This window comes from Sinohyriopsis cumingii, chromosome 4 (assembly GCF_028554795.1).
Source record: "Sinohyriopsis cumingii isolate HCF-2022 chromosome 4, ASM2855479v2, whole genome shotgun sequence".
NCBI lineage: Eukaryota > Metazoa > Mollusca > Bivalvia > Unionida > Unionidae > Sinohyriopsis > Sinohyriopsis cumingii.
Genome location: NC_142964.1, coordinates 125,417,927 through 125,433,961, shown reverse-complemented (window position 1 = coordinate 125,433,961; position 16,035 = coordinate 125,417,927). Strand labels below are relative to the sequence as shown.

The 16,035-nt window shown below is 35.2% G+C and overlaps 1 protein-coding gene across 1 annotated transcript in view; it reads left to right on the top strand.

Moving 5' to 3' along the window:
• The window catches only part of LOC149802047 (alpha-1-inhibitor 3-like), a 216,046-nt gene that overhangs the window by 108,698 nt on the left and 91,313 nt on the right, over positions 1-16,035 (top strand). Inside the window, exon 21 of the mRNA XM_089956451.1 lies at positions 9,507-9,675. Within this exon, the coding sequence (XP_089812577.1) occupies positions 9,507-9,675 (169 nt within the window). The remainder of the gene's footprint in view (positions 1-9,506; positions 9,676-16,035) is intronic.

The window sequence follows — 16,035 nt, the reverse complement described above, 5'->3', positions numbered from 1 at the left end:
CCAGGCTGTTTCTGATGCCCAAAGCCAATGGAAATCTCAGGCTAGTCAAAGACCTTAGCTCAAAAAATATGTAGCTGAACTGAGGTTTAAAATGGAGATGGCACATTTCATCAGGCTTTTCATAAAGATTGACAAAATTTTGGTCAGTCTAGACCTAACCGATACTTATTTTTGTGTCCATTATCCACAAGCTTCATGCAAGTTACTTCAGTTCAGTTTCCAAGGAAACCCTTGCTCCCAACATGGCCGTTTATGAAGATCATCAGCTGCATCATCAACAGCAAACTGAAGCATACCACAACAATGTCCTCCAAAAATACATGGGAAGTTCATCTTTGGTGTAGAGAAGAAGCAATCTTGTTTCCCTTGTTTTGAATAGAGTTTCTTGGGAACAGAGACAAGTCAGATGACAATCCATAAGAGCACTTTGTCCTTTAGGCATGACATTCTTTACCAATATTAACCTTATCCAATTGGGCTTATGGATTTGATTTCCAAACGTGAGTGGATTTCAGTATGAGTTTCAACATCGTCTTTGTCATCTTAGTGCCCAACCTTCTCAAATCGCTACCATTGCAAGTGTACTGACTTCATTATGCCTGGCCATTGTTTGGAGAATCTTGCATCAAAAGGAATTTCAGTCTTCTATCATGAAGAGACTTTCATGAGCTATAAGGCCCTCCACCTTGAAGGTGTACATGGGGAAGTGGTTATAAACATCATCATCCCATTGAGTGCCTGAGTACTGAAAATGGCTGACTCTTTTCTCCAACATTTTGAGGCGAAAAGGTTAGCCCTATTACAACCAAATGGCACTGCTGCATGATCCCTGGTATGTTCAAGTACCATGGTAGATTGGATATTGATTGTGATATGGATCAATCAGGCATGCTAGCCATATTTTGATCAGAATTGAACAAAAATCTATTACCATGTTTCATAAATGGAATCCTTCATGGTTCTGATGTGGCTCAGTTTAGGTCAGTTTCAGCTTTTAGCCAGAATTTGTTGAAGATGCTATCATACAAAACTCTTTAGTGTCAGCATCCTGGGTGAGCAAGATGCATGCCCATTTAGTGGCCTAAACTATCTCCAGTTCAGGTCAGATGGTTTTGTGGTCTTGATAATGTAACCATTGCTTAGTGGCTAAGAATAGGTAACCATCAGCAGGCAATCAAAGAGTAGCCATTAATTCACTCTCCTCTGTTGATTTGTGAAGAGACGTGGCAATGCAAGACTGGGTCCATGCTTTCAAGTGCTACTTGTAATATATGGCAATGGGTCATGAGATCTGACATCTCTTTCTTTTGGTGAAGGCCCTGAAAGATGGTATAATCCCTCAAGCCATATAATTAGTATACTCTGACAGGGCAGAGCTTACCCAATCATGTGAAGTGGCTCAGTTTAGATGAGTTTTAGATTGCAATTAGGAGAGCAGTCTAACCTTCATGTAGGGAATTCATCCATTCTTCCCTCAATGGGTGTCCAAGGTAGAGATAGATTGTACATGCATGTCTTCTGCCTGTTATCAATTCTCCTGACATCATTGTGATTGGGAAATTTATTTAACAAAGAAAATATAAATTTGTTGTAAATAATGTTTCTCAAAGAATACATAACCAATCACTTTACTATTAAAGCCTACCCACTCTTATTGAGGTATTACATGGCTTAAACTTGTAAACATATAATTGCTGGGAGACAAGAGGAGATAAAAAAATTGCTTTGTCTATTCCATACACAGGAAAGACATCTCTTTTTTATTTTTCCAGTGTTGCTGAATTCAAGAGGTAGCATAGTTTATTTCCTGATGTTAATGTCATCAGATAGGTATTCCTGGAGAAACATCATTTGCTAAAATGTATAAGTTTTTATTTTAATTCATTGATGAAGCCTTTTATCAATGTAACACCAGAAAAAAAATCTTGGACTTGTTTTAAGAATGCAGTTTTGTAAAAAGGTTTTATCAGTTTTGGTTTCTTTAAGTTTTGTTATGACTCTGTAGTCTTGAAACAAATAACAAGAAAGAGCAAAATCCCAAGAAGTTTGAATAATTGAAAATATAATTTATTTCCCTAAAATACAAAGTGGAAGTAAATTAAAAATTACATACAGTCTGGTTAATTAATTCCTAAAGTCCTAAATATTTTATCAATAAGTTATGAGTGATCTGAATGAGTTCCAAATGATAGTCTGTATTGTTATGATGTATCAGCAGTACAAAAGAATCACTATATGTTAATCTTAAAATGACTTTAAATGAATTTATGGTATTTCCAATGCAGCTATAAATATCTAAATATCTTTAAATGAATTCACATTATTTCCATACAGCTATTATTTATCCAAATAGCCTTTAAATGAATATTAGAGTACTGCATTTCCAATGAATGATTACATGAGATAAATAAATAAATTATCTCAGTATAATGCATAGAAGACTAATATTACTACTTGATAGCTTAATATTATGGAATAATTCAGTTACATGGGTTGCTAACATGCAATAGCAAGAGTGCATTATGAGGCTTTCAGTGAATGACCTTGTTTTTTCCAAATCACTCAGATCAGATGTTTTAATTCTGGCTAATAAGAAATTTGGTCAGGCAGACCTTTTCTAGAACTCATGACCTTTTGTATCCTGTATATTTACTTGTATCTTGTAGTACATAAAAACCTTGGAACTTATGAATGGATCTATATATTGGATACATGACTCATCTTACAGTACAAACTACATTTGTATCATGTATATTTACTTGTATCTTGTAGTACATAAAAACCTTGGAACTTATGAATGGATCTATATATTGGATACATGACTCATCTTACAGTACAAACTACATTCATAGGATTATAGCATTCAAAATGTTATTATTTAAATGACCCTTACAAAAACTTTTATTATGAGAATAATAAACCTAATATAGTTATACATAACACTTTCATCTTCTGTCTTATAGAATAACATATTTACATTTATTTTGGAAGGGCTTTTCTTCCTAAATTATTTGCAGTTTTTGCATTATATTTTTGGAACTTAACTTTTACTTGGCACTATCACTTTCTTTCTTCTTAAAGCCCATGTACAATGGGCATGGAACTGCAGCTTTTAGGTCCTGTGTAGCATCCATTGGGTCTTAAGGATTTAGCCAGTGGAATTTGGGATAGTATCTGGCCTGTTTAGCCACTGGCAGGCTGGGGTATACTTTCATCTAGAGGATGAGATATATTGTCAGACACTTCACATCATGGAGACTGGGATAAACTCTGACCTTTTTAGCCACTAGTAGGATGGCAGAAACTTTTATCCAAGGGGCATCATGTACACATTCACTTCACATGATGGAGACTGGGATAAACTCTGACCTTTTTAGCCACTAGTAGGATGGCAGAAACTTTTATCCAAGGGGCATCATGTACACATTCACTTCACATGATGGAGACTGGGATAAACTCATGACCTTATTGTATCCTGTATATTTACTTGTATCTTGTATGACTCATCTTACAGTACAAACTACATTTGTAGGATTGTAGCATTCAAAATGTTATTATTTAAATGACCCTTACAAAAAATATTATTATGAGAAAATAACACGTATTATAGTTATACATAACACTTTCATCTTTTGTCTTATAGAATAACATATTTATATTTATTTGGAAGGGCTTTTCTTCCTAAATTATTTGCAGTTTTTGCATTATATTTTTGGAACTTAACTGTTACTTGGCACTATCGGGGCCCCGAGTGGCCGAGTGGTCTAAAGCGCTCTCCGTTACGGATCACTGCCATTTCACCTCTGTCTGCGCCGGTTCGAGTCTCGGATTCAGCCAATGTGGGTATGTGAGAAAGCTTGCCAGTAGCTTCTCGTGGGTCGGTGGTTCTTTCCGGGGTTTTCCCGGGTTCTTCCTCCACCATTAATACTGGCCGCCATGTATAGCCTATCATGTGTTGAAAAAATGGCGTTAAACACAACAACAACAACAACAACAACTTGGCACTATCACTTTCTTTCTTCTTAAAGCCCTTGTACAATGGGCATGGAACTGCAGCTTTTAGGTCCTGTGTAGCATCCATTGGGTCTTAAGGATTTAGCAAGTGGAAATTGGGATAATATATACAACATACATTAACAATAACATGGTTTTTAAAGTGTTGGCACTAAGCAATTTGAAATACCAGTACCGTTGGGTGTTATAGACTGAACCATCTTATAACCAACCAAGTTAGCTTTAGAAAATGATTTGCCAAAATTATGGTTGGCGGGGGGTAATAAAAGCTGGTGCAAAAATATGTTCTTGAGTAAATGACGTCAAACTAGTCTGAAAAACAGACAACTTACAATCATGTAGTACAATCCATAATCCATTAAGTACTGTACTCTTATATAATTAATCCATGAAGTATAGATCACATTATAAACTTCATGTATGACTCACATCCTCTTAGAAAACACATATAATAATTATATATTAAAAATGCGTGTCCTCAGTTTTATCTATATCCAATTATCACTTAACAATTCACTTCAGTTGTCACAAGTAGCACATGGTTATAGCTGTTTACATGCTACAACATGTACACATACTTAAATTGGCCTAGATTTTGGTCAACTGGAGACAGTATCATCTTGCTGAGGCCACACAAAGGATAAGGCTATTCATAGGGAAATGAAATCTTGAATAAATTAAAAACGTCTAACAGACATCATTGCAAGATACCCCATCTTCAAGTAACTTGATGAACATATATATATATATGTGTTCAAAAGATTGGAAATTTAATTTGCGTTTTATGCTGCCATTGGTGGTGAGCGTAAGCATAATTTATTTTTCCTGCAAAAAGGAAACTTTCACGGAACAATAAACATGCTCCAGTCACTTTGGAAAATGCAACAATCTGTCAGATTTCATTGCTTTTATTTATGTTTGATGCTGACCTCCTTTCATGAAAGGATATTTATTTTTTATTGAAGATTGTAGTCAGCTTTCTTTGATGGAGGGTGCATGTGTTATTGAAGTTACTGCTAAAGGAGATGTCTGTTTAGTATTGTGATGGCAAGATCAAATAATTGTAGATCATTGATTGAGACTGAATAACTTTTAGTACATTTTAAATACAAACCAAATTAGCCATCGTGTAGTTGATTGTTGCAGTTGCTTTTCCTGCCTTCAAATGTTGGTCATTGTAGCTAGTCATGGAAGCACATATCTCCGGTTTTCTTTTTTTTTTTGGTGACATTTCTGGTGACAGAGTGATGCTGCCTTCCATCATGTGTCAGATTTTTTATATAAAAAAGGCCAAGAGACGATGAAGTCTAAATAAATATATTGATTACATGCAAGCGGCTGATAATCCAGCACTATTTTGTCCAAAACATCCAATACGAGATGCCTTGGCCAGTTGATTGCCACTACCAGAAATGCTACCCCAAAAAATGCAGAGATCCCACAGCATACAGTACTCAGGCTAGATGTCAGAATAAGCGGATTATGATACAGTAATGGACTGTTACGGTGGTTAGTCAATATGAACTTTGTTTATCTAACAATATATAAATTCCAGTGCATTTTAAACTAAGTTTGCAGCTTCCTTTCATGGAACCCAACCCAAGATGTACATACAAGCTTAAACAGTCAACAATATGAGGGGTGAGGGAATTCCAGATGGTATATTTTGTTGCCAGTAAGGAAAACAAATTGCAATTTGCAACATAGACAAAGCCCAGTATGATCTTAGAATGTAAATTTTACATGTTATTTTTTTGTACTTTTAAGAAGAAAATCGTTTTTTTTCATGTACAAGATAAATATATGTATATGAAATTACAAGAGCCATGCCACAATCATCTTCTGTTAAAATTCAACCACTGTTTCTTCCACGAAAATGATAATACACTTTTTACATATTACTTTTCGAACTTTTAAGATAGAAATATAAATTCTGTGTATGAGAAAAGTACATGGTCACACTGTACTTGAATTAGATACATAAGTTCATTGAAAACCCCTTTTCTCCCCACCCCCTTTTCTTTCATGTGTATGCAACAAAATATGAGGAAATATTTGGAACAAGAGAGGAAAAAGAATTGGGTCTGATGAAACCTTTAAAACTGAACTTACACCAAGTAATCTAAATGTATCCAGGTTATTGTAACAGTATGTGTACATTTTCCATGGGATTTATCTACAGTGTTCACAATACCAATGATGCAAAGCTGCAATAGCCTGTCAAGATTATACTGTAAAAACCTATAATAAGGTTCAAAGCCATTATTTTTAAATATTATTCTACTTCACCCTCACCTCTGTCTCAATCATCCTAGCAAGATACGTGTTAAAATCAATGAAAAAATGTGCAGGTCTGTGAATGGTGGTGATATTTTCTGACAAACTGACCAACAGAAACAGAACTATATTTTGAGTTCTTTAGTACAAATTTGTCTGTAGTCAAACATAACTGAATTTGGAAATGTTAGAATGTGTATACGATATAAATAAAATGTATGTATAGTGTGCAGGGCTTGAAATAAGCGGTCATCCGCTAGCCCGAGGCTAGTAGATTTCCTGTCTGACTAGTAACTTTCATAATGTTAATAGTCCGATGGGCTAGTAAGTTACGGTTCTCAACAGTCAGTGTTTGTTTATGCCGTTTCCTAATGAAGACTTGACTTCAGCAGATGTTCTGTAGAATCAAAACAGTGAACATTGTAAAAACAGTCGTACAATTGTTACGTTTTTAGGCTTGAATAAAGCACAGAAAGAGTGAAAACAAAAAGCTTTTCAAAAATTAACAAATACTTTATTTTCCTGGAAAAATTCTGTAAAAATGAAAACAAGGAGAAGACCTTACGGTTTCCCGAATAAAATCCAAGAATAATCCATGAATTAAATTGCAAAAGTCCTAGTAGTAAATATTCTAATAATTTTAAGTTTGAATCTTGTAGAAATACAGATAATGGCACTCCGGTGTTGGAAATCCAAATTCAATTTGTAAGCAATGTCTTTCCAAAATTTCTGTGTAAGCACTCCTGAAAATATTTCCAGAAAAAATCCAACTGATCTGAAGAAAATTATAAGTCAAAGTCTGGCTACAACAAAATAATTTGACATCAGTGTAAAAAAACCAAAACTGAGAAATCTCTCTGTACGCATATATATTAAAAACTAGCAAATGCGCAGTAATGGAAAATCAGAATTGTGAAATGGGGGGGGGGGGGGCACGTAATTGTGTTTATGTCACGTACACCAAAAATGACCCAGACAAAAATCAATCATTTTAAAATAAAATAGAACTTGTTTACGAAGGTTGCTACAAATTCTGAAACAAGGTCGGGATTTAGATCAACACCTGGTGTTTATGAAAAAATGATTCAGGTCAACTGATTTTCTGGAAAAATATCATCTCCAGTGAATAAATTTACATTATAATAGCATATAATGGAATAAACAATTTAAAACTGACAAACAATTAAATTAAGATAAATATGAATTAATTCAGATATATGTAACAAAATATTAGCATGAATAAATTAAGTCAATTTCTGCCTCGGAAAGATATGCATCTATATATAGAACCATCTGATTTTGTGTATTTCGCTTAACAGAGCCAAATAAGGCCACTGCTTTGATCCTGCAGAACACCTGCCGAAGTCAAGTCTTTATTAGAGATAGGCCATTTAATTTTAGGGGGCGGGCAAAGGCACATGTTTCTTGCTCTGACTTTCTGATATAAAGGACACTGCCATTTCTATTCTTGCTTTAAATAATTCACATCAGCCATCCTGTAACATGTCATATTTCATTACGATGCACTATTCCCTCATTATAAGACAGGGAAAATGTGGCGTTTTATAGGTGTTCAGCCACCGGAAGAAAAAAAAAGTTGAACGAACATGACATAAAAGACACGAATAATTATTATGATAGGGAAAAGGGTAATCAACTGTTTCAGAAGGCAAGGACAAAATAAAGGTAATGGCTGACTTATGATGAGGAAAATAACGTTATGCAGTGTAACTGGTGTACAGAATTCGCAAAAAGAAGCAAAAAAAAAACCATCCAGTTGCGTGTTGTTTGAGCTTTAAAACTGAATCGGTAAATGTACATGAAAGCTGTGGGCAACACAAAAAGAGTTCACAGAGAAAAGCAGCTATGCAGATACCACCAGAAGAATCGACCGCTGGTAAGATCTGGGGAAATTTAAATTGGAATGTGTTTGACCAACATGTTAATTTGTTTAGAAATGCACATGCTATCATAAATAACAGAAGACCCATCACTGACTTTGTATGGATGTGTCATCTGGGTGAGATGAATGGAGTTGACATTGGAGAGACTAACAAGACTGATTAACAGGTTGTTACATTTACTCACTACATGGCTGAAAGTAAAAGGCAGGAATTTGTTAAAGGTGTGAATTAAGCAAGGTTTCTTGAAGCAGTGTACAAACTATTCAGGAGGAAATTGTGTGTGTGTGTATATATATATATATATATATATATATATAAGAATTTGCAAAGGAGGAGAGATTAAATCATCGTTCCTAGCAATTGATAGTGTAGAGAAGGCAGAAGGGATAATGAAGTTTATCGCCACTCAACTGTAATGTTTTAGGGAGACGGGTAAGAAGACCAGAACAAAGCCCATATGGATCCGAGTACAGGTGGAGGACGAGAAAGAACACCTGGATCTCTTTCTGGAATTTGATCCGGATTATGTTGAGAAAAAAGAAATGTGAATTGACTGATTGATGATTTGAAACAGGATTTGTACTTTCATATGATAATGCTATTTATGAAATAAAATTGTTGTTAATCTCAATACATGTGTGGGACATTGTTTTGTGGACTTGACTAGTACAGATTTGGCAGGACTAGTAAATTTCTCAGTATTCTATTCCTTCTGACTACAAAGAAATTTGTGTTAAATGCGGGCCCGGTATGTATGCCGTATCATTGATATACCACTTCTATACATTTTTCATAAAAAGGAAATTAGGCAATCCTTCTTTACTTTTAATGAAAAATGTATACATCTCATGACATATCAATGATACAGCATACATATACATGTATATATATCTATATGTATAGGTAGGTAGATAGGTATTATTTTCATTATTTCGGCACTACTTTTATATTTTCCCATCTGATTTCAGTTTTATTTGCCTTAGCAGAGTAACAGAGAATAAAGCACAATACTTTTATAGAACTTGATATTTTCAGTACATGCATGTAAAGAAGGAAAGCAATTTTTGCCAGGATAGCGATACATATTTCTATATGTCATTGAATGATAGCCACAAGTTGAAAATGGGATATCAACACCAAGAACACTAAACTTGCATTTAAATTTAGATGAATATCACATTATTTCTTAATAATAGAAGTAATATTTTTACAATATGACTAAACAAAATATTGACAGGTTTCCGAAGTTTCTTTTAGGTATTTATAGTACGGAGTTTCAAATGAGTATCTCTTAGTAGCATTTATTTTCAGATCCCATTGAATTAAGGACAGATGATGTACTGGATGAAGTAGTGTTTGCTTCCAGGTCAGACACTTCTTTAAAAAAAGTGGATGCAGACTCTGCTGAAGTCACACCAGGACCGACTGTTGTTCGCAGTTACTTCCCAGAGACATGGCTTTGGGACCTGCATATTATAGGGTATGCCCACTTTGAAACAGATCCTTTACTCATGCATGTACCAGTAATGTTAAAATCCTTCAGGTTCTGTCCCTCATGGTTGGTCAGATACCATATTGGGGTCTTATCTTCAAGGTCAGTTTTCAGTCTGCCTTGTAACTCTTAAACTGATTAAAATAAGAGGAGTGAAACCAGGTTTGATTAGATATCTTTTGTAGAAGGTGCACTTATGTATCTTTAGTAGAAAATATGATTATGTATCTTTTTAAAATGGTACAAATAAGTATCTTTATTAGATGGTACAATTATGTATTTTTATTAAATGGTATGATTATGTATCTTTAGTAGAAGGTATGATTATGTATCTGTATTCAATGGTATGATTATGTATCTTTTTAAAATGGTGGAAATAAGTATCTTTATTAGATGGTACAATTATGTATCTTTATTAGAAGGTAAGATTATGTATGTTTATTAGATAGTATGATTATGTATCTTTATTTAAAGGTACAATTATGTATCTTTATTAGATGGTACTATTATGTATCTCTTTATTTAAAGGTAAAATTATGTATCTTTAGTAGAATGTATGGTTATAAATCTTTATTAATGGCATGCTGGGTATCACAGTTCTGGACATTTTTAAAGTCAGGGTCACATATCAAGTACTTTTCATTCTGCTCCCTTCAACTCAGTAATTCTGAACACCCAGGAGATAGAGACATGAAGCTTGATTCACTTATGTATACAGGGTTAGAAGCATATTTCATTCAAAATTTTCAAGGTTTTTTCAAGGTTCAAAACCGTGTTTTTCAAGGCGCATTTTACATTAATTTTAAAGGATACATGAATGAAAGTGTATGTAAACACAAGTTAATAGGTATTATTACTCCATACAAGGAAAAGTTCTTGCAAATACATATATTTTTTAAAACAACATAAAATGTGAAGTTAGTAGTATGATCATTGATATATCTCCCATTAATATTAAACATCCTACATCTGGGCATTAGAATAATGTAGTCACTGAACAAAGCTCATTTTACTATGTCTACACTACACTATTTACAAAGTTCAAAATATTTTATAGTGAATTTTTTCAGTTCTTTTAGCTTGTCATCAAGCTGTTTTCCAAGAGCTCCAACTTCAGCGATTTTGTCCTTTTCACTTTTTCTCAAATTATTTTTATGTCGTGATAAAGGAAATTTTCCTATGGATCTTTAATGCTTTCAATGCATATTCAGCAGCAGCAGCTGTCATCACTGTCTCAGTGTCTTTTCCAGTACCTTCCTTTCTTTGTCACTCATCCCCATCAACAAAAAAAGTAAATATATTATTTTTATATTATTGCTTATTTAAAAACAGCATATGGATATTTCAAACTATTTCATGTTAGATATATTAATATTTGGCTGTATTGTATATTTTTAGGTTTATCGTGTTCATTGCATTTATTGTCTGTCCTATTTCCACTCAATCCCAAAATAGAACCGGATTGAACTAATTTCATAAATAAGACTATATACAGTTTCTATTTTAAAAATTAAATCTGTGTTCACAGACATACCTCTTTCATCAGAAATGATTTCATGCTGAAGGTTTCTTGTTTTAGTGCCATTACAAGGGGTTATGTTTTTTTTCAGCTTCATTTGACCCTGGAGCACTCTCTCCCATTGCACACAAATCATATCCTTCTGGCATAATTTGCATTTTGCAAAGCTCTCCGAGAAAGATCTCATAATTCAAACTTTATATTTTTCTTCATCTAGCCACCGCAGTTGGAATCTACATCAGCCATGTCGAAGCGAATGATTCAAATTTAAACCACTGCTACACCCGGGCTTCGTACAGTTGGAACTTCAGAACGTATGACTGCGTAGTGGCCAGTTCTGGAAATATTTTCGTTTTGGCACAAACTTAGCAAGAAATTTTTGTTGTTATTCTTTTTTACCCTTTTTTTAAAAAAATTAATCATGTAAATGAAAACTATTTATTAATTTCTTTTGGTACCCAGAAAATATTTTGAAATTTCAAGATGTTTTCAAGGCTTTGAAGGAACAATTCATTTCTCAAGGCTTTTCATGGTTTTCAAGGTCTGCTATGGACCCTGTGTAAATTTACCAGGATATGTGTTCTATGCAACAAGTCTGAAGTCAATGAATTTGAATAAAGCTTGATACATTTATGTAGAGCACTTCCCAGGTTTCAGGCCATATCCAAACACAAGTCTGGCCAGTATATTGCCACCATCACTTACCTCCAGTAAAGTCAAATTTATATGTAGCAATTGATTTGCTGATTATTTTTCCAATTCACATTCCACCCTTGCCATCTGACGTCCACTATGCCTAATGAATGTACAAATCAAATGTATATCATGATCACCAGCTGTGAACATCTGCCATGTTTATCAGGCAGATCAATTCAGTTAGTGATTTACATAATTTCCCAAAGGACTGATGCATATGAAAATCTTGTTTCTACCATGAACGACTATTTATTAGCTGCCTCTGGACACAAGAATTCAAGTCCCATGATTGTCAATTTCATCTTAAACATCAGCTGTGTAGACAACAAAGAAACACCTGTACTACTTCTAAGTGACGTCATTATTGATCATAATGGCTTGGGGCTGTGCTACATCTAAAACTATATAGTGATGCTGACTAGACACAGGAACTATCCCCAAGGTATCCCAAATAGATGAGACAAGAGAATAAAGCCAGACCAAACACTAAGCTCATCAAACACATTACAGATGTTACTATAGCATCTGTATAGTTATCTACCTGATAATATTAACAATAGGAAATATCATGTGCTAACACCAGATTAAGTGATCCCTAAAATACAAAATAATACATTCCAAATGTATATCATAAAGACACATGGAAGTAATTCTTCCCTTGCCAACACTAGATGTCGACCTGTATCCTGAATGTTACTTGCTTAATCACTTGCTCAGGACTTTTAACAGTATCGTAAGAGTCCACTTTCTTTTCTAATAGTATTCAGACGATTCATCAAAATTTTAGATTGCTTTGGAAAGGGTTGATCAGTGTTATGTATGCAGCATTTGTGATTTGTGAATTCATATTTCTGCCGTTCATTATTGACCTTGTTATATCGATCAATACTTCACATGTTGGCTTTCACCATTTTATTTTTAATTAGCACTGTAAACACTGTGGTTTATCTATACATTTCTTTTATAGGTGTTCTCAATATGTGAGTTTTGGCTATTAATTGAATATACTTTGCATATGTTTTTATGCAAGTTGTCTCCTTCTTTCTATCATTGCATTCAGTAATGTCAGTGAAGTTCAACAACTAGTGCTATGAGCCACAGAGGACAACCATGAATAATGCTTGTCATCAATGAAGTGTTTGTATATCATCTTAAAGATACACCTCAAAGGCCAGGAAAAGAGGTCCTTTCCAAGTGATTGGGCCAATATGTTTTGGGTTTTCATCCAGACTTACAGTTGTTAGTGAGCATTTTGGGAGTGTAGTTATGCTACCTCCACATTCAGTGAAGATTCCTATAACTGCACGGATAATTCTGACCTCATGGAAGATTGTTTCATTCAATTCTGACCATACCATACTTTGCTGGAGTCACATATATGACATTGGCTAGAGCCAGCTCTGTCACCATGGATGTCATCCAGCAAATTAGAGGAAACAGGATGGATGAGAAACCAGAATTGTGAGAATGCAATCTGGTATCTGGGCTGGGTCAAGCCACAAGTTAAATTCTATGCACCATCACCTGCCCCTGCAGCCAGCCTACCAATGAGCCATCCAAGCAAGCTGCATATAAGTTAGTTGGCAAAAATCTCTTATTTGAGTGGTAAACTGTACATAACCGACAGTTTCTAACCACAATGATGGGCTACACTTGGCCATCTACTCCATCCGTACATTCAGCCAGTCAATCAGATGCTTTATGCTGAAACAGTATAGTCAAATGGCCACACAATTGGTGCTGCATGTTTGGCTGTCTGGTCTGGCCTGACCAGCCATTCTAGAACAATATCCTCCAACTGGACCCAGTTCTGTGTTGGATGTAATACTGCGTGCATTGCAAGCATACCTGTTAGCTAAGTGGTACACTGTGCATGGGGACACAGCATCATCACTGGCATATACTGCAAAAACACTCAATAAGTTTTAGTTCAGGATATGAACAACCTCCTCTCTCTCTCTCTCTGCAGTTTAGGGTGCATAATCAGTGTGGGAAAGTTTGACATTGTCCCTTCTCAGCATTTTTTGTTTATCTAGCTTTGGAGGTTTAATTCATTAACAACTTTGTTTGTCTTCCTTACAAGTTCATTGACTACATTGTGCATTTACTACCAGAATATACATTGTGGTGAGAGAGTTTCTTCAACTCCTTTGCCTGCTCAATGCAGCAGGAGACTAGTTCCATCTCAGCTGCTTTTACATTGTTACCTCTGCAGATGGACATTTTAGCAGAGTGGTGGACTATCTCAGGTCATTTTGATCACCACATTATAATCACACTGAAATGAGACACGTCCTGTTTCATTGGCAAGAAAGGGAGCTGTTAGCTGTAGGAATGCCATTAGAAGTCCACCAGCCTGAAGTCACTGTCTGTACAGATGCCAGATTTTGGGTTAGAGGTACAGTCGCTACCATGCTTCTGGATGGTCAGTATCAAGTGGATGGTGCAAGAGGAGGCTTTTTATATCATTTTCTTGGAAATGAAAGCCATTCTCTGTGCCTCTCATGCTTGGATGGCGCACATCAAATGGAAGAAAGTTTTGATAATATGTGTCTGACAGCTAGGACATGGTGAGCTACCTCATCAGATTAGGTGGGACAAAGCTACTGAAGTTTTTACCTTATAGTATGGGAATTTCTTTGTTGATATGTCCACTACCATATATGTATAAAAGTCTGATACATGTTAGGACATCTGGTTTTCACTAAGTTGACTAGCTTCTTTTTTTCTCTTTGAGAACAAAATTTTAGCTCATATCATGATTGAGTAACACCATTCCATAATTGAGTGACACCATTCCATGATTCCTAACATGTTCAGACATCTTGGATGGATGATATGGATTGCAACAGGGATCTTTCTGACTTGTTGGCCAATTTCAGTTTATTCAGGTCCTGCTTACCAAATGGAACCTCCCTTCAGTCTTAACATTGCTAAGCTTGGGGATTTCTGAGCCCCAGTCTTTGACCTTGATAAAACATTAATCATACAGCTTTCTGACAACACTAGCTTCCACGTGCGTGAGTGAGCTGCACTGTCCATTGATCTGAACTATGTGCAATTTGAGGGAGCTGCATGCACTGTTCATGATCTGAACTATGTGCAGTTTTATTCGGGCAGCTCAGTGATGCTAATGATGCAACCTGACTTTGTTTCTAACAATAGATTAACATTTCCAGGCTATGAATAAATAACTATTCATCTCTTTTCTGCAGTTGACATATCGAGAGAGGCAGTGCTGCATTTTGCACTCTCATATGGTGTCTGAGGGACACAGCGAGCATGTTTGGGTCACACAGGGAACATCTTTGGTGTCTGTCTTATCAGAGGCACACATGTAACAACGGCAGTGCCTGTCAGAAGCACATGGGAACATCTGTGGTACCTGTCAAAACTGTCAGAGATACAGGTTACATCTGTATCCTGTTGTAGGTTTTGCTTTAGCATAAACTAGTAAACAGCTGGGATACAAGTGGCCACCTACCAGGGTAGTCTGTAAGAGCTAATTCTTTCATTTATGATATATAGTTGTAAAAATGGCTGTTCGTATTTATCAAGGGCTACATTCAGAGATAGCAGAAGTTATTTTCTAATGTTAATATGATTGAAAATAACTATTTTTTGAATTAACATAATTTACTATATAATTTTTTTAATTCTTTTCATTGAAATGAAGAATTGCAACATGTTAATGAATGTGTGAGGGAGTTATGTTGTAGATGGAGAAAATAATACAGAAATGGAGTAAATGTGTTCACACATGTGATACAACCACGATTTCTAACCAGTAGATTTACATATGATCAGTAGAGTAACCAATGGATTTTTGTATCAGTGTACATTTTATGTTTCAAGGGGACTGAAAACAAAACAAGTACTTTTTAAACAGTAATAGATTGCAACTATAAAACAATATGTGTGATGGTCACCCCCCTTGGGTGTAAACGAAAAAACTGTCTTGTGATTCTTGGAATCCTGGAATTTTTCTTGGGAGCATAAGATCAACAAAACTGGAGGAAAAAAAATTAACACCCTGACATTCCAAACAAGCACCCTGACATTCCAAAAGAGTGAACAAATATCAATTATGGATTTCTTTGTAGAAAAGTATTCTTAGTTGCCATTTGCTGGTT